The sequence below is a fragment of the Branchiostoma lanceolatum genome, chromosome 7 (assembly GCF_035083965.1).
Source record: "Branchiostoma lanceolatum isolate klBraLanc5 chromosome 7, klBraLanc5.hap2, whole genome shotgun sequence".
NCBI lineage: Eukaryota > Metazoa > Chordata > Leptocardii > Amphioxiformes > Branchiostomatidae > Branchiostoma > Branchiostoma lanceolatum.
In genome coordinates, this window is record NC_089728.1 from 3,800,109 (window position 1) to 3,825,951 (window position 25,843).

The following is a 25,843-nucleotide window of genomic DNA, read 5'->3' on the forward strand; positions in this document are numbered from 1 at the left end:
CCAGGTTTCTGAAGATCAACTATACCAACTGAACCCTCCTGAAGCTACTCATATTTATATACACATTCAAGAGAGATTGCTCCTCAGCCCATCAGGTGTGCATATCTTAGATAGAGGAGAATGCCCATCAGACTTGATCATGTGATGCACCTGCTCAGTTCACTGGCCCAGGAGGAGAATCTACGAGTTGCCGTCAAAGAATCCCTGAAGGGAGGACTTCTCACAGGGATGGTCGCTGCCGCTGGGGGTCTGCTGGGAGGACCACCTGGTCTGGCTGTAGGTGAGTACATAGATTCCTCATTTTTCTGATGAGAAGGTACCAAATGGCAAACCTTAATGTGAAAAAGAGTTGTTTAAAGACTGAATTGTAGTTTTTTCATTCACAACCAAGAACATTTTGGTTCCTCGGAGAATAGCCTTATAGAAGTGCACATAATTTTGTTAGATGACAGTCTACAGAACAGGTTAGAATTTGAGAGTAAGTTTTCTCGGTCAGAATCTTTGATTCCTGAGATAATGACGCCTAATTTTTGTCAACTTTTCCATAGGAATGCATGCATTATTGGCCCAAACTGTAATACCCTAGTCCCCCCCCCCCCTAACAGAGGGTTCATCATGGTTCTGCCTGGTTTTTGACGTGTTTTTAGGCGTTTTTGTCGGGCTTCCGACTTTGTCATGCTTTTTTTGTCTCTATAAACCATAGAGGGCTGTGCTGCTTGTAGCTAACAGATGGTTGTACTGTTGTTGAACAGGTGGCGCCGTGGGAGGAGCCTTGGCTGCCTGGTCGTCAGCTGGCAGGTTCAAGTCCGTGGCCACCATCATCCTGGAGATGGACCATGCCCAGCAGCTGCAGCTGTACAACGCAGTCTGGTCCATCCTGGAGGGAATCACCGCAGACGACTTACTCACTCTGCAGGCTCTGGTGAGGGGAGATGCCATGATGAGGAGAATGCTGCTGGACGCTCTGACGGGATATGTACAAAAAGACATGGGCATGACTATATTGGACTAACATCATCTGCGGGCCGAGGAAAAAAAATGTTGTGTTTCAGGTTACCCAACAGACCCTAGCAAAAAATCTGCCAACCCTAATCTTTTTTTTTGGTAGAGTGCTGGCAAGGGACAGACATTTTTTTATCAGACATCAACAAAAGAATCCTTATCTACCAACCCTAATCTTTTGTAAGGACTGTAACTCGAAACACAACATCAATTTTCCTAGTCCTCACATGTGTGCGGTATTCTTCTATAGTTTATAATTCAGACCAAATACTGTATCCCATTTTGGCTCTGACAATATATATTGTTGCTCAGGAAAGTTTTATAGAGATGTTATCAAAGTTTGTTTTACAAAGTTGTGACTAATGTAAGACTATGGACCAAGTTTTGGAAATCTTGTGATATTCTACCGGTTGACCATCCCACTAGCAATCGTGATCATTTGGGTGAAAGGTCAAATGAATTAATTAGATGCATGAACTGACCCCACATGACCTGCCAGTTGATTTAAGAAATGATGGAGGAGTATGGTTGTGGCAGTCAGAAAATAGACTGACACCCTGCCTACTTCGGCTGTTGAAAACAGTGTGTTTTATTTTGTTTGTCTTCTCTGTGTCTCTTGTGATTGTACACAACATATCACTGTATTATTGTGAATTAATTGAATACAAGCCAGTATCTAGTCTATCTAACACAAACTCCTCACATCCAAGGCCTTATAGAGGCTACCTCACTAGAGAATCACGATCTGTTGTAAGTGATGATGTACATGTACATGTAAAACAAGTCAGACTATCCACAAATCCAAAATGCTGACTGATTAGAATACTTTCAGTTCTTCTCATTAAGGGCCCTGTTACACTTGTGCGTATATTCAAGTGTGTGTGAGTTGCGCATGAACACTTTTTGGTTTAAGTAAGGTTTTCGGGGAAAAGGTTGTTTTCTACTTTGACCCACCGTTGTGCAGCCTAGTGATCGAACCTAAGAACTCACTTATTCGGCTGCAAACTTAACCTCAGCCCAAAACATGTTAATACGCAACTCATGCGGACTAATATATACGTACAAGTGTGACAGGGGCTTCAGATTCATAATCATTTTAGAGATGTGCCCTCAAGAATGCCTTTACCATATCAATTGCTGATGATAGCTATACACTTACTTTTGTAAGTGACTTTTGAGAAAACAGCAAAAGATGAAAAGACGTTGTTTGGTCAGGTGATTTTGTTGTCAGTGTAGACTATGGTAGTGCCTTCTCCCCTGTTCATCATCATATCTGATTGTGTGATACCATATTAGGCAAAGAACAATAAACTTTATTTGTTCTCATATGTTGTTCATGTGTATTCCATTGTGAAAATGCTGTTCTTTCGTCTACAAACTGCATGTTCCACTGGATGTTTCAAACAGCAAATTAATACTTGAAACCACCGCGAACACTACATTTTCTCCCTGCCGCGAAATAAAAACCACGCAAACTTTAATGCAATTACAGTAGTAAGTGTATTTGTTGCATCCTTTGATGACATTATACACAAATATGCACTGTGCTAATAAAAAACAACCTCCAGGACAGTCTATATGTTTTGACCATGATGTGTCATGAGAACTATTATGAGAGATGCAAACACACAAATGACAAAAAGCAAGGACTGATGTAAAAATTTCATACATCTCTGGAATGACCTTGACATTGAAGACACTATAACAGCATCACATACATAATGAAAACCTTGCAGTTCAGCTGACCAGTATTTGTAATAAAGGCACAGACTATGACATGTTTAAATTCCTTAGCCAAAGAACTGCTGACAAGTACAGCTCTGAATATATACCCTATTCATGAAGAATCATACTCTCCAAGCAGAGGAGGGGTTTCGGCAATTTTTTTACGTGTTTTTAGGCATTTTTGTCGGGCTTTCTACTTTGTCATCTTTTTATTGTATAGTGTGGGTTGGCTATACAAAAAAAAGATGACAAAGTAGAAGGCCCGACAAAAACGGCTAAAAACACGTAAAAAAATAGCCGAAACTGCTTGGAGAGTAGAAAAATTGCAGTTTACATGTATTTTAAAGCACATGCCATAAAAGAATATTTGGTACAATACTTTGCACATCCCCATAAAGTAATCTTTGCACAAATAACTAAACTGCAGCTCAAATTGAAACCACCTTATGCTAGGCTGGGTGAAGAATCTTGCAACATCTTATTCCGATAAATATATCATATACATATCAATATATATATATATATATATATATATATATATATATATATATATACAACTTCCTCTAACTCATGATTCATAGCATTTCTAATGTCATTATCTCTTAAAGAGTAGACAATATGCAATTGGTGGGCATGCTATAAGCACCAAAAAGACCTATACTGTTTTTTTGTGCTGAGATATGTCAAAACTGAGAGTGACAACCAGATAAATATATTAAGTATCATGGGATTTATGGTGTAGCCTGCAACAGGTAGCTCAACCATTTCAATCTTAACTTGTTCCACATCTAACCATTAAGTTTACTTCTTCAGGGATTGTAAACATCCATTTTGTCCAATACCAAGGTGGCCAGGACCCAAAAATTCACCACTCCATCAAAAAAATCTGAACTTCATGACATGACAATATATTTTCTTGAAATGACACATTTAACAATGAAAATTAATAACATTCCAAATTTAAGTTGAATCAAATGTTGCCTTTTCCTTTGCAACACCCCAACCTAATCAAGGCCTGCAATTGATAAACTCCAACCTCCAACAATAAGTGGGCCGGACGAATCTTGAAAGCTGAAGACAACCCTGGTTGGGACAATTTATCCTTTTTAAACTTGCATCTATCAAATGCTACAAAAGATAGACACTTCTGGCATGAGCACTCCTGAGGCAAGATGGCATACATAACATTTTTGTAGTAAATGGCACACATCAAGAAACACTGCATAGATATTATTTTCAAAGATATGTTTAGACCATATGCACAATTTGAATACTGTACAAATAGTCTCCTTAAAGAAAGACATTTTCCTAATCAAAACTTAACTCTTTTTCAAAGGAAAAACCTACAGAACATGAAATATTGCTTCATTGTGAAAAAATGAGAGGGCACGAAGAATGAAAGATTAATAAATAAATTCTAAAATTGCACTTAATTCCTAATTACAGTTCTACATGCAGCATTATGCACCATAACATATTCAAGTTTTCACCATACATACAATATGACCCTGTTAATTCATCAAAATGTACAAATTCTTGCATACTCATCACAGGTTTCTGTGTTGCATTGCATCGCTAGGCACACCTCACTTCTTTTCTTCACTGGCTCCCAACTCTTTTTTTTTTGTTAGAAAAAAAGAAAGTTTAAATTGGAGAACAACATGCAAACAGTTTGAGGATAAAGGTTACATCTTGGTCCACAAATATGGTATTTAGACATTATATATTATATTAATATCTTGTTGTATTGCCATGTTTCCAATGACATATATGTCAACATGCAAACTGTCCTATTCTTGTTTATAGTATCTGAGTAAAAGTGAGCATTGAATAAGTCAGCACCAGGTAGTTTTTACAAACATCTGCAATAAAGTAGTACAAGAGTAATGATTCTGTTTGTAGATCTAATCACTAGAGTATGAATTCATATCATTGATCCCTACACACCATTTGGTCTGTATATTATACAATTATACAATAATTGGCTGTTGTTTTCTGTTACATGGATAATATTCTATGTAGTCCATATACTTTGACACTTGGTTATGTTGGCATATACTGGTAGTATAATTCACTTTTTTTCTGAGTATATTTCATATATTGTACAACACAGGTTGACATTTGACTGTGATTACCTCTAGAACATGCTGGGGTTATTTTCTGTTCACTGTTTTTAACCTTCTCCCTCCTATCTAACCCTGTAACCAATAGAGAATCTGTAGCCAAACGGCTACTTCAGTGCATTAAAGGTTAAAGTCTTACAAAATGGTACATACAGCTTTCTCTGCTCAGCAGTTATTAGAAAGAGTATGCTAGTTCAATACATGCCACAACCAGCCCCCACTGTCGTGCTTGCACAACTGTGAGACCCGGCGGCTTTAAAAACGGAGATGGGCACCGCCCTTATGATATACCGAAACGTGTCGGAAGGATTGTAACATACGTTTTTATTTTTGACTCCATGGTCCCTAAGTCCAGACCACAAGACCTGAAGGCCACAACAGCATCTCTTCTCACTAGGCTGATTGAATCACACTGGTCAAGCAACACCGGTCAGCCGGGGAGGGGCTACTACAGCCTAGGATAGTGAAGTCTGCCTTACACAGACTACTCTTCTCACCAAGTCAGAAACATCATGATTGAGACCAGCTCAACTGCTCAAATAAGGGGGTATCTCACTGGACTGCGCCAAATTGCTAAAGGTATTCGTAAGTGACGTCAACCACCACCCATTTGTCACCTGCAATTCCAAATTCTTTGAAAATTGTCACAAATGAGTGCAAATGGTTGCAAAACAGAGCAATCATTACAGATCTCTTTTTGATGAATCTTAATCATTGCACATTGGTTCTCAATTCAGTGGCAACACTGCAATTTCCAATAAAGCTATCTTGTATCTGATTCGGAGCTGAAACTGGGAATGTGACATTCAGGGCACGGCCATTTTGTTTGTAGAGATCATGTTTTTTACCCGTGTGTCGCATGTCAGTGCAACTGTAAAGAGAAATTGGCAAAAATTTCCCAAAATTGGCCCAATTTCCTAGCACTAGCCACAGTCCAGTAAGATACCTGTTTAGAGTGAGAACTAACTGAACACAATGGGAGAAGCAGGGGTTATGAACATTTAACTTAGCCTCCATAGCAGACTCTAACCGGCCTTTTTGGGGGGCTAAATAATACACTTTTTGCAGCCAGCCCGTAACCATCAGCCACTCTGTAACTATCTTGCCGGTAAGATAGTTACAGGGTGGTCGATGGTTACGGGCTGACTGCAAAAAGTGTATCATTTGTAAAATAAGATAGAATTTAGTGTTAGTATCTAGACTAGCAAAGTCACATGCTGTATTGTTATATATTGTCTGTCCGTCCTTTCATGTTACATGTCCTTGCAATTAGCCTACGGGCAAGAACTTGCAATAAACTTAATAATTATTTAGCCCCCCAAAAAGGCCGGTTAGAGCCTGCTATGGAGGCTACATTTAACTGAGGTTCTACAAATATATCATATCCTTGACGACTGGTTGTGGCCTGGAGCCTTGTCCACTTCCAGCTCGTCCTGGAACCTGTCGAAGGGGAGGTCGTGCATGGGGAGGTGGGAGTACTTGATTGGCCGGGAGGTGCAGCTACAGGAGCAGTGGTAACACAGCAGGATGACGTTGGCGACCAGGCTGACGAACAGGAGACTGGCACAGCTCACACAGGCTATGAACCAGGGGTTTCTGGGGAGGGGAAGAAGAGACGGTGTGAAGGTTAGAATACCTACTCTCCAAGCAGAGGTTGGTGGGGAAGATTGTGACCGTTTTATCATATGCCCCGTTTTTCGTCAGCTATTCCCACCATCCTCTCTCCCATGTCGCACGCTCAAAGGACAGGGGGAGGAGTAGTTCTTTGGGAAATGTGCCAAAGTCCCTCCCGTGCCCCTATTTGGTGGGGATAGCTGACAAAAAACGGGGCATATGATAAAACGGTCACAATCTTCCCACCAACTTCTGCTTGGAGAGTAAGAATACCAACCTGAGAGGAATAATGGTAAGGCATAGGAAAATTAGTGTGGTGTTTCCAGTTACCAACCGACCCAGGCAAAAACTTGCCAACCATGATCTTTCTTGGGGGTCAACCACTGGCAAATTTGACATTTCAGCGATGAAAACGTTGATTGTTTTCCAACATGTTCTCCTCATTTCTGTTGCAATAGAAAAAAGTGATATATAAACAGACCCATCAAATCTAGGTCTCCTTTTTGGACAAAAACAAATCCCTACCTACGGCAACCTTAATCTATTTCAGAACTGTAATTGGAAACACAACATTAATTTTCCTACAACTGACATAGGTATATGTGCTAGTGTGCAATATCTTGTTAACCTACATGTATAAGGAAGTCTATAAAAAGATATACCCATTATCTTCTTGCCGAAGGTAATCATTGCAAACTGACCTAAGAAGATTCTCCATCTCCTGCCGCATCTTTGACACTTCTTCCTTGATGACCCCAGTTGCGATGCAGTGACTCGCTGTCCAACGGTAGAGAATACATCAGTCATAGACAAATGGTGACGTAGTATATATATATATATGAGTACTCAATACTACTCATTGTAAGTAACTGCTGCTCTCAATGACGCATAAGAATATATGTAAAATGGAATATGACAATGTAATCCTCAAAAATAGAATGCTCATAAAATACATATATTTTGATCTAGACAAGTACTCTCTGAGTAGACAAAAGGAAAACCTAACAAAATAGAAAGTCCAACAAAAATGCCTAAAAAGACGTCCGAAACATCCAACCTCTGCTTGGAGAATAGTATCAATCTAATTTATGTGATTACTTATCTTGGGGTCAGACATTACCTGAGTACAGGTCTGTAGGCAGAGTCTGGTTGAGAGTCATGTTACAGTCTCCTGTCGTCCTGTCACAGCTGCAGGAGTCCGCACACTCGCACCTGTGGCTGCACCCTGTTCCAAATGTCCCATAGGGGCAGACTGGAGCACAGAAACAACAAACACAGAAATGTAACTTGTCAGCAGTGCCAAGGGTCCTGACACTTGGGTCATATATAATTATAAGGTCAAGGTGAAATGTGTGTGTGGGGGGGACCTAACGGTCCCACACAACGTGAAGGTTCAACGTCAACCTGGCTACATCTTGACTCTCCTCGTTTCAAGGTCATACTACATCCAGGACCTCTCTCGGTCTTGAACTTGAGCTAACCTTAATACAATGCTAAACTTTCTTCCAACACTAAGGTAGTGGAAGAAAGTTTAGCATTGTATTATGATTACTACCAACACAGATGAGCTTTCATTATCATGTTGAGCTAACTTTGTTTCATGGACTGATTATAAAGCCCAATTGCAACTGGCCCAGAACTTTGGGAAGATCAGAGGCCCAAGTAAGTAAATGTTAAGAATGTCATCAGCACTTGCAGTGATTTTAGCTTGATGTGAAAAAAAAATCAAGAAATTTTGTTGCCCTCCAGAGATGGTCAACATGACAAGAAAATACTGCAAGTCGTGAGGTAACCTTGATTGTACTTGTAGAAGTGACACTATCAAGGTAGCCATGAGAATATTTGTCCTTGAGAAAGTTCATGTTCATTCCTAAGTCAACGTCACTGTCGGCTTATCGCGAACGTGTAATAATCTTAGACTTGTGTTCTACTTTCTGTAACATGCAAATGAAATGATCAGTTGTTACACAGTCAACTACATTTTTGTTCATGCATCTAAGGTCTCACCGGTGCAATGGTAGAGTGCTCGCTTTGCACACGGTAGGTCGTGAGTTTGAACTCCGGCCGGGTCATACCAAAAGACTTTAAAAATGGTACATACTGCTTTCTCTGCTTAGCAGTCAGCATTTGGGAAAGAGTATGGAAGTTAAACACACACATCACTACCAGCGGACCAGCCCCCTGCTGTAGTGACTTGCACAAATGTGTGTGGCTCAAAAGCTATAGAAATGGAGATGGGCGCCACCCCTAATCGTTTTTTCAAGACGCCTGGGTTACTTTAACTTTAACTTTAACTTTAACTTTAAAGGTACCAAACTGAGCCTCAGGTTATCTCACCATGATCACATGCTACCCCCGTCCACCCAGGCAGGCATGTACAGGCTCCAGTCTGGGGGTCACAGGTCGCTCCATGTTCACATGTACAGGGGACAGCACAGCTGGGACCAAATAAACCTGGGGGACAGGCTGGGGAGGGCACAGAAAGAGCACGGTTTAGCGATCCAATCTCATGCCGTGAATAATATAATCAATTCATTGAATTCAGTTTTATGATTTAAAATGTCTGTACAACGAAGTTCTTTATTCACAACCAAGTAATACAACAGCTGACGTTTTGGTGACTGTAATCTTTTTCAGGGCAATAATGAGAAATTCTGTACATCAACACCTTTTGGACATATCCTTTATTATTTGCATATCACCAAGAGTATTTTGCAAATCTATTATTCTGGGCAGCTACCAGTGCAAAAGAAGTGATTCTGGCAAGAAAGTGGTAAAAAAATCATAGTTCAAAGTGATTCTTTCCTCCTCGTAGAAATTGATTCATGGATACAATCATCTTAGAAAGCTGGTAACCACGCTTCAGTTAATTTCTTATTTCCTACTTCAACTTTCTCAAGCCAATCTTGACCAGCTCGTTTTAGAATATTGTACAACAACAAATGTCAAAACAGTGTGTTAACAGTTTAACTTACTCAGTTCACACTCATTGCCCACCCAACCAGGGTCGCACACACATCCATCCACCAGGCAGCTTCCATGGGAACTGCAGTTGTTTGGGCCACACTGGAGCACATCACAGGCTGGTCCACTCCATGAGCTGTTAGAACTAGAAACAATGGATAAATCAACAAATGTTTGAGTTAACCTTTGCTATGAAGGACTTTTCTGAATATCACATAACAAAGTACATGTATCACCAAGGACATATCAAAAATGTATGCTAGCCCTTATTGTATTAGTAATTAGGATGTTAAGTTTTATTCTATACTTCTATTTTGTATTATGTTTAAGAATTCTTGAGCTGTTAGAACTAGAAATAATGGATAAATCAACAAATGGTTGAGTTTACTTTTGCTATGAAGGACTTTTCTGAATATTACATAACAAAGTACACCATACATAAAACTGATGACTACATAACAACCTTGCAGCTTGCTAAAGAAGTTGTTGCAAAAACTTTTCTTCTTAAATCTACATTGTACATCTCAACATATATATATATCAAAAGGTCTTTTCGAATCATAGTTTACCTCTTTCAAAATCTCTTTTAAAAGTTTTTCAGCATCTCTGGGCTAGAAACATAGTGATAAAGTTATCAGGATTTCAGAAACACACTGATAAAGTTATCAGGATTTCAGAAACATACTGATAAAGTTATCAGGATTTCAGAAACAAACTGATTAAGTTATCAGGATTTCAGAAACATACTGATAAAGTTATCAGGATACCCCTAAAGGCAGTTAACAGTTACTGCAAAATAAAGCATTAGAGAGTTTAGCACTACTGTCTTGAGCTGACATACTTTTCCTGACATTGACACTGTCCCATGACACAGATGCCGTGTCCAGAACAGTTGGAGGGTTGGCAGTCCGGCTCATCACAGGCGGCGCCCAACCAGCCTTCCTCACACAGGCAGCCACCCTCCGTACAGTTGCCATGGAGACCACAATCACCACAGTCCAGTTCCTCACACCCTGCACCTGACCATCTGTGAATGAAGGGAGGGAAAGGTTTTATTGACAATTCACAGTACAAACAAACAACAAGAGCCTGATACAATTAGCTGATACAAAATAAACAAATAAATAAATACAATTGGCCAAACTTCATTGTGACAAGCTCTAAGAGGGTACTCCTGATAACAACAACCTGACATAACTGTGTTGGTGAAGCCATGAGTCAGCGATGTATGCTACATCCACATCAGTTGCACGTAATCACTTCCTGCATGTCTACAACATTGGACAAGAGCCCGAGCAAACTTCCAATTTTCCAAGCATCCTATTACACCATCCCACCAGGCTGCCATTCTGTAATATTCACATAACTGAGGATGCACATCATGACAAACAAGCAAACACACCAACTGATTATAACATCTCCGTCTGCACTCAGGTAACAAGGAAGGTAAAACAATAACAGAGATACACATGTATCCTACGGGGGTGTCCCTGTGGTGTAGTGGTCTGCGCTTCTGTCTCTCACCACATCTGGTTCAAATTACTTGGAGGTAGGACACCTCTGGACAAGAGGCGCATTGAGTCATACCAAAGACTTTTAAAAATGGTACATACTTCTGAAATAGTATGGAAGTTTAACACACTTCACTGCCAGTGGACTACCCAGCTACCCTGCTACAGTGATTGCACCACAGTGTGGCCAAGGGCTATGAAACGGAGATGGGCACCGCCCTATACACCTTATGGTGTGGGAGGATTTTAACTAACTTTAACTAACATGTATCCTACCTGCCCTGACACTGACATTGCCCCTCCACACACTCCCCGTGCCCGCTGCAGTTTGCTGGCTCACAGTCCAGGCTGTGCACACACAGAGCTGTGGAGACCGCACGGGCACAGCGCCAGGCTGGGTTGTCAGAACTGAAATATAAAAACTTTAAGGTAGTTCCATAGCCTTTTTGAGGCCAAAGGGGCATGTGCAGTGGCTTGTTATCCAGTTGTGTCTAGGGCATGGTACTGGAAAGTGGAGCTCATCCCTCTCTTTTTACCACCTTTTACCTTCCTAAGCTTGGGAAAGGCATTTTACACCTATCTCCTCACTAGACTCAGGTGAAAAGGAGTGCCTAGAGGCTAGGGACGTAAAGTCAGAGGTTCTGCATTTGAGGGGAACCACAGCTAAAGCATGTTAAAGATCCCATCATACCTATCAAAAAGAATAGGGGTCGTTCCAAGTATGAGTGGATCAACTCTTACAGTCTGGTCTTCGGGTTGACATCTAGAAAATGTGATAGTCACTGTTATGTCAGTCCTTACACAAATTTGGTAAATCAGAATAAATAAATAGATTTACCAGTGATCAGAAGGGTAGCTAGCAACACTCCCGTTCATCACCACCGTGGCCGATCCTCCACCGTCCAGGTTAATGGCATTAACCAGCCCCAGCCTCTGCAGGTAGTCTGCAAACTCCCACAAACTTACTCTGTGGACGGACAAAAAACAACAACAGTAGGCTCAATCTGGTGTTCAACCTTTGAAAGTATGATCATCACAAATTCATTATTATTGTAACGATGATAAGTAATAATTAAGCGTTCCAATGATATATAAATCAACATAATGTTTATCTAGTAGTTTTCCCGCCTTTAGTATCTCGCACCTGCGCACTAGGAACCAGGGGCCAAAACCCCGGATGTAGTTTTCTACTCTGTACAGATAGTTCTGAGTTCTGTCAATACAACACGTGAGTTCAGTATACAGTAGACGTGTGTGAGTTTGTCATCTTTACCTAGATTAACACATAATGCAATACAATTGGTGGAGTACCAATGTAAAAATGACTGATCAATTCTAGGTTAACTTTTTGTTCTGTCTATTTGGTCTTCCACTCCAGCCCGTTCTTCGACTCACCCTCTGTCTCCTGTCTGTCCTTCTATGTGCACCAGGACGACTCTCCCCTCCTCATCATGTCCCACGGCACTCCTAGCTGACACCACGTCCACAAACCTATCCAGGCTACCTGTAGGAAAGAATACAAATCGCATTAAACACAAAGAGACAAACCAAATATAAGCTTACCTAAATAAAAAGCCCTGCTTGTGAATTTTTTCTGCATCTACATATAGCTGGTATAACTGCCCTTCAGTGTGACACACCAGCTTCAACAGCAGTTGGTTACATTACACTGAACGGACTGTCACATCTAACCATTGCACATCTAGCGAAAAGTGTTGTTTAAAGCTTAGCAAGGATGACTGTCCAATGACACTAGAGTACTTAATGGCAACCAATAGTTCTCAGAAAATACACATTTCTGAACATATTAATCCAGGTTGATAACTCTGGTACTTGAAGGCATGACTATTTCTTGTTCTTTTCTTAGCTGTAACGTGTATTAGATACTTAGTAGCTGGTATTAAACATTTTTCTTAGGCATGAAATTGTCCAAACCAGAAGTGTATCATTCTGTATCAGATCTATATAGCTGGTATAACAGCCATTCGGCATAACACGCCAGCTTTGCAGGCACGCGGTGCAGCAGCAGCTGGTTATATTACACCAAACAACCTGTCACGTCTAACCTTCGCATATCTAACTGCATGCATTGTTTAAAGCTATCTAATGAGGATGCTTCCACGGTACTTGGTTGCAATGAGTTCCACTCTACGATCGTTCTAGGAAAATAATGAAGATGAATTACATAATTACAAGCCTAACTCACCAGTCTCCTGCATGTCTGCACATTCTGTGGTTCTGCTCTCGTTCACGTAGACACTCCCATTCCTGATCAACCAGATAACTCCGGTCACCAGTTGCACAAAGGGGTTGTCTTCCTGTATCACATCCAGCTCTGACAGGTAGCTGGGTGGGATTTCAAACAGATATTTATACAGAATCAAAACTAAAACAAAGGCAAAACCAAGGCCAGGGAGTTATTATATATATTTACTTCTATCTATATCAAAGTGTCTAGAAATAAGCAGGAATACAGAAAGAAGCCAAATGTCCCATCCTGCCAGCCTGCGGGACCAAATATGGACCCGACCCACAGCCAAGCCAACCTTAAAGGCAACCAAAGCAATATTAGGGCCCAAAATATGGAAATAAAAAAATGCTGAAATATCTATGGTAGTGACATGAACTAACACTATTTAGCAAATATGCGTAATAACTTCATACTTTGAGCATTTTAAAACCGTGCAAAAACGTTCCGTACGATGATTCCCTTAGTTTGGCGAGCCTGCAAAAACCCTGGCGATGATTTTCAGTGAGTTCTCACATCACAACGACGTTGTATTTTTGCATGATGGACGTCGCTATGCACTGTGATAGTGTTGTTGAACTAATCATGTATAGAAATGACTAAATAAATTGACTTTCAAAATCTGATTTTCGTGCCCCGATATTACTTGGATTTCCTTTAACATCCTGTCAGTCTCCAGTTACACCATCGTCCGCCTCACATTCCGTCACTCATAATATTCAAATAATTTCTGACACACACCAAGACAAACAAACAAACTAAAAATTAAGACATATACAATAACGAATTATATATTATATGATTACAATCTAATATTTGACTCACCCAACGACAATTGTTCCGTCCTTTCTAATCCCAAAGTTTGCGTTCTGAATCCCGCCCGAGTCTTGTACATGTTTCCCGTCTGTGACCAGGTTCCCGAGGCAGGCTCCCGTGTGAGTGTTAAAGAAACCTGCATTGACGGCGACGTGGCAGGTACGGGCCTGGGACGTGTTTGCCACCGTTCTTCTTCTCTGCTCAAAACAGCCATTTGATCCACCTGGCTCCACAACTGAAAAAGTCCTCAATGGGTTGTTGATCACGGTATAATGTCCATAACCATTCTTTACTTTCCCAAGAGAGTCTACCACCTTGGTTACAAAGTATCTGGTGGTAGATGGGGCAGTTATATTGGAGTTTCTATGTGCAGGGAATGTTTCGTGGGTGGCGTTACCGAATATATCAGGCTGACAGTCTCTGACATGGCGGTGGGAGTGCCTGGGCCACTCCTCAAATGATGGAAAGGGTAGCAGCATGTCATCGTCCAATGATCTGAAAGTGAAATTACACTATCTGAGAGATGCTAGTAAATATCTGAGTGTGTTGACAGTAACAAATAAGTTCATCCAGACCCTTGCAGTGTCTAGTGGCACACATTGAATTATATCATTATACTAGGTACTGAACTTGGAAAAGATGACAAATATAATAATCAACAAAATATAAAATTCAGATTGCTCAAAACTAAGTGGACATGATGCATCTGGAGAAACCAGATAAATAAATGTGAGTCCTTAAGTAGTTTCAATCTACTAATGACGTAATATTGTCAAGTAGATAATTGTCAACACGGATGTCCGGTTGGACATATTTATTGAATGACACAATTTTACATAACCGTTTCCAGTGTTAAGTTATTATATGGCTGATAACTGATATTTGACATGAAAACAAAACCTGGGAAGCAAAAAATGTTTGTTGTACTATTAGACTTTGAGCAACAAGAATTTCTTAATCTACGCGACCGTACCGTAGTAATTTAACTGTAGTACATAACTCGTATGCGTCATGCACATAAAGTTAGCTGAAACGCCCCCTCCCCAAACACCATATGTTTTCTAAAACAGCCAAGCAGATCGTCACCAACCAAGAAAAGCAAGTCGTGCCGCGATCACTAACTATTAGATACTATTTTACTTACGGTCCCGGTGAGATATATGCTTGTACAGAAGACAAAACAATAAAAATATTGACGACGACACTTTTCATGCTCGTGACCACCGCCATCTTTGCTGCCAAATACGACCTTTGACCTTCAATATCAACTTGTGCTAACTAACGCAATCAAAGAATATTCTTTAACGGATTTCAGTTAATATCTATGGTGATGATACATAAAGTCCTAATTCTATATCAATATATAAAATGTAAGCACTGAAAATGGGCTACAAAAACATCAAACAGGCAGCTAGTTAACGAAGGTCGGAGGTCAGGAGGTCGGAAGTCAAGAAAAAATGGCGGCACAGATGAACTTATTTCGGTCCGTTCGTCAGCTACCTGCGCTTTTGACGACACAGAAGCTGTCACCCTGCGCTAGCTGCGTTCAGAGAAGTGCTTCGACCGCAAGACAATCACATGGACAGTATTGTATGGATTTAGTGAGGTGAGGCCAGCAGTTTTCAGACTATTTTGATAGATAGTCGATGACCTACAATTTACAAACTTTTGTTTCGGCGCTCCGACGATCAGAAAGGGGGCGTGGCATAATAAAACAAGGCCGAGGCTAGTGACAGGATGTTCCTGTCAATAAGAATTTTTGGCACAAATTCCTGTCAATAAGAATATTGTTGACACTATCAATATACACTTTTTGCACTTTTGACAGGATGTTTCTGTCAATGAGAATTTTTGCACTATTGCTACTAAGGATGTTCCTGCCAATGTTCTAGGATGTTTACCGATTCAAAGCTTTTCCTGTGCTTTCTGTCAATGAGGCTGCATTATTGACAAGATGTTCCTGTACAATATGATTTGTATTACACTTTTAGATAAACTGTAGATATGAGGGATTCCATTGTGATTGGTGCACAAATAGTTTGCCATGTCTTTATTGTACATGTAACGTTACTTACTTTCTATGTATGTTGCCCCATGTGGTTTAGGTAACATTTGTTTTTAATGTGTCTTCTCCTGCAGAAAGCATGACTATGAGAACTACCTCTGTGTGCTGCTTCTGCCCAGCACTGCCCACCAGGCTGCATTTGCAGTCAGGGCCTTCAACGTGGAACTAGCTTTGGTAAAGAGAATGCACACACGGCTATATCAACTATATTAAAAGTAACTTTGCCATCAAAAGGGCTCCTTCCATTTCGCCAAAGAGGGTCTGCATGCCTTCTTCTGTGAGCATTCCCTGTAAGTGTAGCTGGTCCATTCAAATTTAATGCTAAGCATTGTTTGTAAATTATTCTATGAAGCAGAATCGGTTTATTTTATCTTATTTTATTCAGCATATTATGTCTTATCCTGAAACGTTTTACAATTCGTGTATATTGTTATGCTATCATTGCATGATTTGTTTCCTTTCACTTTGTAGGTCAGAGACTCTGTAACAGACAAGAACATAGGGAAGATGAGGATGCAGTTCTGGAAGGACACACTGTCGGATATTTATCGGGTACAGAAATACCTAAACTACGCACAAAAAGTTCGGAAACTTAACTTTGGTCGATCACATTTCCGTTATTTTTTTACCGATTTCAATATATTACATATCATTTAAAAGCCTTTTTTAATTTCCTTTCCCATGATACCAAACCTATTGTGATTGCAAGTTCATGAAACGAGCATCAGGCCTGCTAAAGTGAGTGGGTCGAAGAAATAAAGTGCCCAGATTACCTTACTATAGTCAAACATGCTATTCCGTACATATTCTTCTGTTGATATTGACTTCTGTACGAGAGTATTGTGAAAAATCAACAAGAATAAACAAGACATATTCATGAAAGCTAAGTTTATTCTTTATCAAAACCAACAATCTATGTCTTAGTAACGGGTTAGAAAGGAGTCTTAGTAAGTAACGGGTGATCCAGCCACGCGCTGTCACTACAGCACGGCACCTACTCCTCATACTCGTCACCAGTCGCGCAATGCGATGCTGTGGGATAGCGTCCCATTCCTCCACCAGCAGCCGTCCTAGGTCAGCCACCGTGTCTTGCACGGACAGCTCGCCCAAGCTGCTCCCATAGATGTTCGATGGGGTTCAGGTCCAGGCTCTTAGAGGGCCACTCCATCCTCTCTACACCTGCAAGCTGGAGATGGTCGGCGATGATCCCTGCCCGGTGTGGGCGGGCGTTATCATCTTGCAGCAAGGCATTCGGCCCCATGTTATGGAGGAAAGGGATGGCCACCGGATCAAGTATTGTGTCACGATATCTTTCTGCATTGAGGGTTCCTGGTACAAGTCTTGTCTTTCCCCTGGAGTTTATGCCTCCCCATACCCCAATGTTTGTTGTGAAACAATAACAAAAAATAACACCTGTGGATGACGATACCGTTGCAGGACGCAGGTGTTTATGTGGTGTAAACAATTGGTTCTTCGATGTGCTAAAAATAACATTGGATGTTCTGTGTGCTAGAAATAACCTTGGATGGTCTGTGTTCTAAAAATAACCTTAGAACCTGAGGAAACAATATATTGAATCATCATCCGCGCCCATACCGATAGGATGTCACAGCGCGCATATGACACCAACAGGGAATTTTGGGCACTTTTCTCCGTGACCCACTCACGTTATTAGTCCTGGTACTTGTTCCGTGGGTTTTCAATCACAATAAGTTTGATATCATAGAATAGGGAATCACACAAGCTTTATAATGATATATAATGCATCAAAATCGGTGAAAAAACAACGGAGATATGATCAACCAAAGTTAAGTTTCCGAACTTTTTGTGCGTAGTTTATTTTTTGACACCCTTCTGTTCCAGATAAGGGTAATTTGACTGGGGCTAAAAATAAAAAATGTTTACCATAAGGTGAGACTAACATTAGCCTTTTTAGTTGTACAGTTGTTATTGTATGTTTCAGAACGTGGGAAGATAGGACTTTCACAGACTAAAACACCATGTTTTGTTTGCAGAAGGATATGTTGCTGTTCTTTGTGTTTGAACCATTCAATAATATGTACAATAAACGATTGCAATTTTATTGAAGGTTACAGTTCTAAAGTATTTCTTGAAATGTTGAAATTTTCATTACTCGAACATGCAGGAAAGACCTCCTCAACAGCCAGTAGCTCAAGAACTAGCCAAGGTAGGTCTTCATGAACTAATTATTCCTCATGATCACTTTTCTTTTATGTCAGTATGCTCCGTTAGAAAGTGAACCTAGCATTTCACAACAGGATGAAACTGGAGAGATCTCATGATGTTGACAAGTTCTTTGGCTGAACATTGGACTAAATGTATTCTCATGGTCTCCTCATTCAGTTTAGCCTGGATACGTAGCCTTTTCAGCTTTAGTAAGCTGTCTCAGTCTCTTCCCAGGAAAGCTGGAATCTAGGCTACATTCAGTTGACTATGCAGGCTAGATTAGTGTGAAAACGGCAAAGCTTGCTCACTTTCTTAACACTGCTGGAATCCCATGCAATGTGCTAAGAGAACATTAGTACATGAGCAGGAAAGTTACACGTGAGACATTGATAAACAACGGGTTCTTTGGAGTGAAGACTTTTCGGCTAGTCCTAAGATATTGTCAGAATCGTACATGATATGATTCTACGTCTGTTGTTCCTCATTCGTTTATAGATATACATGTGTATTGTTCTCTCCAGGCAGTTGACAGCTGTGGTCTTACAAAAAGGTGGTTCAGCAGGATTTTGGATAACAGGGTCAGTATGATGTGTGAATGGCTTTACATCTGAAAACGTTACTTTCAGTTTCAGTTTATTTATTTAAACAGGAAGACATTTCGCCTGGTTGCACTTTTCAAAGATTCCTGGGGGGGTCAACCCCCTACATAGAATTACATTGTGCAGTGAAAATTACAACTGATAACAAATAATACAAGAATAAAGACTAGAAAATATGTCCATTCATCAAACAACAGAAATAATGATTGCCTAATAATCGAAATAACAATAACATAATAGAACAGTAATATTGTGTCTAACTACATACATATTAGTTAGTAAGAAATTACTTAGCAGGCATTTGTGAAGGGAACATCTTAAGTTTAAGAGATAAATTTGAACCACACAAACTGCTTCGTCATAGGTGGTACTTTGCTCACAAATATGTACTCATGCATGTCCATATATATTAGAATGCATTCGAATGACAAAGCAGTTTGTGTGGTTCAAATTCTTCTTTTAATCTTGAACTGTTCCCAGGTACAACTAAGTGTAACAGAATTCCCTCCAATCCTTCATGATTTTCAGAGTGTTTGGATGCCATTTTTTCAGCAAATTGATTTATGTAAATCCTTCACAGATAGAAAACCTGGATGATCAGCCGCACAGAAACCTCTCAGCATTGGAGGACTACTCAGAACAAACAGTGTCCTCCGTGCTGTACCTGACATTGGAAATTCTAGGTAAGACTAATTTTGCTAATTTCCTTATTCCTCAAAAAAAAGAGGCTAGGAGTTGCTTGTATGGTGTGCAAAAACATATACTAGTACATTGTAGTTGTGTGTACAAGGCAAAATAAATGTCAAAGTATTGTTAAGAGAAAACGATCTACTATTACTATTATAAAAATTTCATTCAGTTGTTAGACATGATGAATGTAGGACAAGTCTAGAGGGTTCTTAAGATGATATTCCGAATATAACCTACGTAGCAATGCCGTTCATGTTTGATACTTAAGATTAAGACATTAGTTTTGTCAAGCAATAATCAGTTGACTGATTTGTATAATTTATACAGGTGAACATCTTGTATAATGTTATGTAAATATATTTTCTGTGTCAGCTTCTACACTGATGTATTTATCATTCATACAATGGGCTTTAACAGGTATCAAAGATGTACATGCAGACCATGCTGCTAGTCATATTGGCAAAGCCATCGGCATCTGTACAGCATTAAGAGCCGCACCCTACCTAGCCAACAGGAGGAGAGTCTTTCTACCAATGGATGTTATGATACAGGTCAGTCATACTTAAAACTCGTGTCCTTTTCTGTTTTACAGAAATAAAAGAAATGTAACATTCTACTGGGGGTGCCCCTGTGGTGTAGTGGTCTGCGCTTCTGTTACTTGGAATCAGAAGGCCCGAGTTTGACTCCCGGGTAGGACACCTCTGGACAAGAGGTGCACTGAGTCATACCAAAGACTTTATAAAAATGGTACATACTTCTGAAACAGTATGGAAGTTAAACACACTCCACTGCCAGTGGACTAGCCCCCTGCTGCAGTGATTGCACCACAGTGTGGCCCAGGGCTATGAAACAGGAATGGGCACTGCCCTATACACCTTATGGTGTGGGAGGATTTTAAGTAACATCTACTAACATAATTCCACAAGGGTACATAATTCCGCCTCTCTGAAACCGTTAGGGTATGCCCAAACAAATCTCCAACTGCAATATCCACCAGTATGATGCACTCCAGTATATCTATATCTAAACTATGCATACCTGGGGGTGCTGCACTAGAGATCTTTCAAACCCACTGTTTTTCACAGTGGTGGATTAATGTTAATGCTCTGAGGTTACATGAATGTTTTGTTCAGATCCTTTGCATCTTTGAATTTTGTAATTGTCATGTTTCAACAGAAGATAGTTGAGCTGATATGAGTTTATGATTAGTGTTTCATGTTTTGCACAGTGTGGAGTATCCCAAGAGGACATAGTGAGGGGGAACCAGGACCAGAAAGTCAAGGATGTGATGTATGAGATAGCCAGCCTATCTCACTCACACCTGGAGAAGGTAAGGCAGGCTTATACCAGTATATCAATCAATTTTTATTCTGAAATCAACATTGCAGGTATGTCTGAACGATACACCTGAATTACATTAGATTTCTTACAGAAGTATGTTAAAAACATTCCAATGGACCAGATTTTAAAAAATTATCATGCGCTTATATACATTAAAAAGGTTACTTTTGACAGACAAATACTGAGACGGTTACTGAGGACAGACGAATATAGCTTTAAACTAGGTTTTGAATGTCTCTCAGAGTCCTCATAACAAACGAGTCACTGTGTCTTTTGGTCTTACTAAGTGGGAGTTTGTGCATGTGTCGAGTTTCCCTGTTCCTCAGATTATGGTCAGGCTTCTCTCTAGGTGGGAGAAAGACATTGCAGGGGTGGGAGGGGTCTCTTAGTATTCTTTGAAGTTCTCTGCATGATGCATCCCTTCTCCTGGACTCAAGGGTTGGTAGGTGGTCATAAGGAACTCCACATCTCCTTAGACACATCTTCTGAATTCTGAATTATAGTGTTACTTGCTTTACAAGTAAAACTAGCATATCAAAAATATATAATTGTGAGAAAATACAAACAGACAGACTAAGAACAGTGTCTCCCCACATATTAGTAGCCTCTTCCATGATCTGGACTGTCATGCTTGATTAACAACTAGTCAAAATGTGTTACTACTGAACACCTCTGAGTTCAAGCTTTGTGGTTTTACCTTTTCCAGGCAAGGTCGTTGAAGAAAGATGTACCCAGAAAAGCCATGCCAGCCTTCCTTCCTGCAGTAAGTTCCATGGACTGGTGTTTCAAAATTATGTTTTGAAATAGATATCCTAGTAGCTTACTGTTAAACGATAGCATTAGGTGTGTATTATTGTGTGCTTATAGTTATATGTATTGGCATGTATTTCCCCACGCCACATTTATAATAACAGTAGTTTGTCAGACTACTGTAAATGCAGAAACGTTTGTGGGGATTAAATTTCGTGGTAGGAAAATGGAGTGTTTGCGGTGGTTTTGAGTTCGCGTTTGACACAATAGTAGTCAAACAATGGAACGGCTTTTTGCAGTGGTTTTAAGTTCACGGTTAAGAGTTCACTGCGAAAACCGCGAACATAAAACCACCGCAAACATTTCTGCTTTTACAGTAATATAGCGGCAGACGACACATTTGAGTTACAGTGATCATTTTCAACATTGTTTCTTTGCAGCTTTCTTGTGACTCCTACTTGAAGAGGATACAAAAAGCAGACTTCAACGTCTTTGACTCATCATTACACCAAAGAGATACGCTTCTTCCTCTTCATCTACTGCTGCAAAAACTGAGGAGGACATTCTGATATTTGAAATGTTAAAATCTTAGAGGCAAACAGGAACTGCAGACACAGGAAGTTGGACTTACAGATGTGCTCATCTTGCTAACTTAATATAAAACTTCATTGCCTACGAATAGCCAACAATAAAGAATTCAAACATTGACAAATATTTCACAGATGTATGACATCTTCGACTTTTTATTACTTTTGCTAGCACCAGCTTGCATGTGTTACGACAGAATCCATCTAAGAATGACACACAAAATTGCGACTTTCAAACAAATGTGAGTGTTGACTACTCTGCAGCTTGATGTGATGTCGTCTGGCTCGTGAGCACACAAAATGGTGGAAACTTCTCGGGCACAGTGCCATGACCTGTTGCCAATACTGCAATGAAAGCAAGTAAAATGACCTTAAGTTTACAAATGGCAGTTGGCCCGTCGAAGATGCTTTGCAAACGTGTCATACAACACATTTCAATGGCACAGACCAAACACAATCAGCTGTTTTTAACACAATCAGCTGTTTTTACATTACATCAAAGTAGAAACCTTAAATATAAAAACAGCCATTGTGTATGCCCCATATCATGGTAACTTAGGATGGGCATCCTAGCGTGCATTTTTGCAGTAGGGCATACTTAGCTCTTAGCTACATGCAGAAACATGCAACATTTTGGCATGTATTAAAGTAATTAAGTTTAGTTACCAATGATCGGCAGGGTAGTTGGCAACAGTTCCATCCAACACGAATGTGACAGAACCTCCTCCATCCAAGTTGATGGCATTGACCACTCCCAGACTCAGTAGGAATTCTGCAAACTCCCATAAACTCAATCTATGAAAACACAGAAAGAGACATTGATAGCTTTGAGTATAACTTTGAAAGACCCCTGTGAATCCTCTTTGAATTCTGTTCCTTTTTAGTTTATCACAAATATAACAATTTGCCCTTCAGGACATCGGAAAATATGCACAAGATAAGGGAACAAAGAAATAGAACTCCACATAGAGCTCCATAAACTTATTTTTGGAAAATCGCATCAATGTTTTTCCACAAAAGCCCATTACATCCTCTCTGGTTCTTCCCTTGAAGTATGTACCTTAGTTGGCTATATTTGGGTTTCTACTTTTGTGGGCATGACCCCAAACCAACTGTCAAACAACCAGAGAACCAGCTTTTCCTAAGAGAACATTTAGGCGATTCTCCGATTGGCTGGTTAGAGGTCACGGCCACAAAAGTGGAAACCACAGCCCGGTTTAGCAGAGCCTCCAAAATGTATATTCTGTAGGCCGTGGACGAGGCTCTAAGATGGAGAATGTGTCCTATAATCACCCTCTCTCTTCCGTGTTTCCATCTATTTGCACCAGGACAACTCTTCCTTCAACATCATGTCCTACCGCCACCCTAGCCGACAGGACGTTCACAAACTTGTCCATGGGACCTTGGAGAGAAAGTTTCAATAGCAAACAAGAAAGCAAATGAACAACATTTTAACGAACGCTAATTACTTTCACAAAATGTCTTATGATACTAAATAGACCCAGGCATTGTTGATGACTCAGAATAGTACGACATGATAGTTCCTAATCAGAGTCTACGTGCTCATTCTTACCTGATTCAAGCCAGAAAATGTGTGTTAAGTGCATTTCCATCGGGGGTCTGTGTTGGGGATTCAAACCCAGAACACTTAGATTTTAGTCAACAACACAAGACGACCTTGCCACCTTTTCGTGTCTTTTTACAATAAGAACTTACCATATTCCTGCAGTCCTGCACAGTCCTGAGCTTTACTCTCGTTCACGTAAACAGTCCCATTCCTGACCAACCAGATAACTCCAGTCACCAGCTGCACAAAGGGGTTGTCTTCCCGTAATACGTCCATCTCGGACAGGTAGCTGAAACGTCAGCGGCAAAACAAAGTACAACTTTCCACTTTTCTTGTCCAGAGTGTCAATTTGACTTGATATGTGTGGGCATATCCAGGCGATGGGGAAATTCAACTTGACTAATACAACAATGTGCAGCTATACCTTATTTCTAGACTTTCTGAGAAGGCAAAGCATACAAGTCCAAGACTTATTTAATTTTGCTACAAACTTAAAGTTTACTCACCCAACTACTATTGTACCGTCCTTTCTGATACCAAAGTTGGCATTTTTAATACCACCTCCATCTTGTATACGTTTCCCGTCTGTGACCACATTCCCCATACAGGCCCCCGATTCGGAACCGAAAAATCCCGCATTTACCGCCGCATGACAGCCACGTGCTCGGGACGTCTTCACAGCCGTACTGCGCCTTCGCTCAACACAACCATTCGGTCCACCCGGCTCCACCACCGAAAAGGAGCGCAGCGGGTTGTTGATCACTGTGCGGTGTCCGTACACGTCTTTGGCGTGTCCCCGAGAAGTCAGCAGTTTGTCCACGAAGTATTTAGTGTTGGATGAAGAGGCTACCGACGAGTTTTTGTGTCCGGGGAAGGTTTCGTGGTCGGTGTCACCGTACTTGACGGTTCGGCAGCCGTTAACGTGGCGGTGCCACTCCTCGGATTGTGAGAAGGGCAGCAGTGCCTCATTTTCTGATGATCTGAAAGGATGACGATAATCAAGTTCATTAAAGATAGATGATAAGAAAATAGAATACTGACAGTAAGGAGGATGCGTCGTAATCTTCAGTGACGAAAGGTGCCTTTGGTACAATTGAAGGTCAAATCAGCACCACGGAGAGCGACCATTTTTGTATAGACGGGATTTTACCATCCCTCACAAGGATGCCTCATAGAAAGTTAACCAACTAGGCCAAAGGATATGGTACGAGATTATTTCAATCCTAATATAATTTTCACCAGCCGGCACTACCTATTCTCCTATACAATGCCTCGCCCTCGACCTGTACAATATACTTTGGCTTGGCCTCCAACCATCTACCAGCCAATCAAAAAATCAGCTTTACCTAAAGAAAGCATTTAGGCGATTCTCTGATTGGCTGACTGCTGGCTAGAGACCACGACCACAAAAGTGGAAATCTCAGCCCGGTTTAGCAGAGCGTCCTCAAGGTATACATTATCGTATAGGCCGCGGGCGAGAAGCCTGGAATCCATACCATCGGGGGCTCCTCGATATCTCTACGGCACTGGGAGTAACCCCCGCCCGCTCAGACAGCTTAGTCCGCTCGGGGTGTGTTTAAGGCCTTGGATTAGATTACGTCGCCACCTAGGGCGGCTGGGAAAGTCGGGTGGTAAGCGGAAGTAGTGGTAGCGGTAGGAAGGCTATCAGAAACGGTTCAATAAAGCAAACTGGGCCCGGTAAAAAAACCCTAGAGACTGGGACCAGGCTACGGGCGAGTAGAGGAAAGACAACGCCTACCTCTCTCCTTTCACAGGGGCGTCTTTGTTAGGAATCAGGAACCTGTCTGCCGATCTTCTAGAGACCCGGTTGATGGCTGGTTTCAGGATGATGTCGAAGTAGGGACTGTTATTGTTTGTTGTTATAACGAAGACAGTTATGAAGACCGACACTATCAGGATGTACAATGTCTTCTGGTATCCCGCCATGCCACGTTGCTAATAACGGAGGACGATCTAGAGAGGAAACAAGATCAACTTTAGGGGTCAATGTCATTGTTTTCTGTAAAGAAAGTTTGATATTCTCCACTGTCATA

The 25,843-nt window shown here is 40.7% G+C and overlaps 4 protein-coding genes across 4 annotated transcripts; 2 read left to right on the forward strand and 2 right to left on the reverse strand.

Annotated features, from left to right (window-relative positions):
* LOC136438618 (protein C19orf12 homolog) lies at positions 1-2,328 on the forward strand. The gene is made up of 2 exons (XM_066433505.1): positions 1-280; positions 753-2,328. Exons 1-2 carry the CDS (start codon positions 121-123, stop codon positions 1,010-1,012), a joined length of 420 nt encoding a protein of 139 aa, XP_066289602.1. The 5' UTR covers positions 1-120; the 3' UTR covers positions 1,013-2,328.
* Positions 2,329-6,038: 3,710 nt separating this feature from the next.
* On the reverse strand, positions 6,039-15,238 carry LOC136438619 (N-acetylglucosamine-1-phosphodiester alpha-N-acetylglucosaminidase-like). The gene is made up of 12 exons (XM_066433506.1): positions 15,148-15,238; positions 14,013-14,498; positions 13,146-13,285; positions 12,335-12,443; positions 11,778-11,906; positions 11,216-11,347; positions 10,270-10,455; positions 9,440-9,573; positions 8,802-8,930; positions 7,585-7,716; positions 7,166-7,241; positions 6,039-6,446 (listed from the first exon to the last, which is right to left on the reverse strand). The coding sequence occupies exons 1-12, from the start codon at positions 15,231-15,233 to the stop codon at positions 6,230-6,232; spliced, it is 1,956 nt and encodes a 651-aa protein (XP_066289603.1). The 5' UTR covers positions 15,234-15,238; the 3' UTR covers positions 6,039-6,229.
* Positions 15,239-15,428: 190 nt separating this feature from the next.
* On the forward strand, positions 15,429-22,347 carry LOC136438621 (NADH dehydrogenase (ubiquinone) complex I, assembly factor 6-like). The gene is made up of 10 exons (XM_066433507.1): positions 15,429-15,609; positions 16,143-16,242; positions 16,540-16,620; positions 18,215-18,256; positions 18,777-18,833; positions 19,435-19,537; positions 19,962-20,095; positions 20,773-20,874; positions 21,592-21,648; positions 22,076-22,347. The coding sequence occupies exons 1-10, from the start codon at positions 15,461-15,463 to the stop codon at positions 22,202-22,204; spliced, it is 954 nt and encodes a 317-aa protein (XP_066289604.1). The 5' UTR covers positions 15,429-15,460; the 3' UTR covers positions 22,205-22,347.
* Positions 22,348-22,884: 537 nt separating this feature from the next.
* Positions 22,885-25,736, reverse strand: LOC136438323 (N-acetylglucosamine-1-phosphodiester alpha-N-acetylglucosaminidase-like). The gene is made up of 5 exons (XM_066433086.1): positions 25,549-25,736; positions 24,296-24,769; positions 23,939-24,078; positions 23,516-23,624; positions 22,885-23,017 (listed from the first exon to the last, which is right to left on the reverse strand). The coding sequence occupies exons 1-5, from the start codon at positions 25,734-25,736 to the stop codon at positions 22,885-22,887; spliced, it is 1,044 nt and encodes a 347-aa protein (XP_066289183.1).
* Between the last annotated feature and the right edge of the window lie 107 nt (positions 25,737-25,843).

Bases quoted from the DNA above. Each gene is read 5' to 3' on its own strand.
- LOC136438618 (XM_066433505.1), top strand. From the start codon at position 121: ATGCCCATCAGACTTGATCATGTGATGCACCTGCTCAGTTCACTGGCC. The intron at 281-752 runs GTGAGTACATAG...GTTGTTGAACAG, and splicing joins ACCACCTGGTCTGGCTGTAG to GTGGCGCCGTGGGAGGAGCC.
- LOC136438323 (XM_066433086.1), bottom strand. From the start codon at position 25,736: ATGGCGGGATACCAGAAGACATTGTACATCCTGATAGTGTCGGTCTTC. The intron at 24,079-24,295 runs GTGAGTAAACTT...CTGACGTTTCAG, and splicing joins GACGGTACAATAGTAGTTGG to CTACCTGTCCGAGATGGACG. The intron at 23,018-23,515 runs GTGATTATAGGA...GTGTTTTCATAG, and splicing joins GGAAACACGGAAGAGAGAGG to ATTGAGTTTATGGGAGTTTG.
- LOC136438619 (XM_066433506.1), bottom strand. From the start codon at position 15,233: ATGGCGGTGGTCACGAGCATGAAAAGTGTCGTCGTCAATATTTTTATT. The intron at 11,348-11,777 runs GTAAATCTATTT...TTTATATTTCAG, and splicing joins AGCTACCCTTCTGATCACTG to TTCTGACAACCCAGCCTGGC. The intron at 7,242-7,584 runs GTAATGTCTGAC...ACCGTTGGACAG, and splicing joins GCCTACAGACCTGTACTCAG to CGAGTCACTGCATCGCAACT.
- LOC136438621 (XM_066433507.1), top strand. From the start codon at position 15,461: ATGGCGGCACAGATGAACTTATTTCGGTCCGTTCGTCAGCTACCTGCG. The intron at 20,096-20,772 runs GTCAGTCATACT...TGTTTTGCACAG, and splicing joins CAATGGATGTTATGATACAG to TGTGGAGTATCCCAAGAGGA. The intron at 20,875-21,591 runs GTAAGGCAGGCT...TACCTTTTCCAG, and splicing joins CTCACTCACACCTGGAGAAG to GCAAGGTCGTTGAAGAAAGA.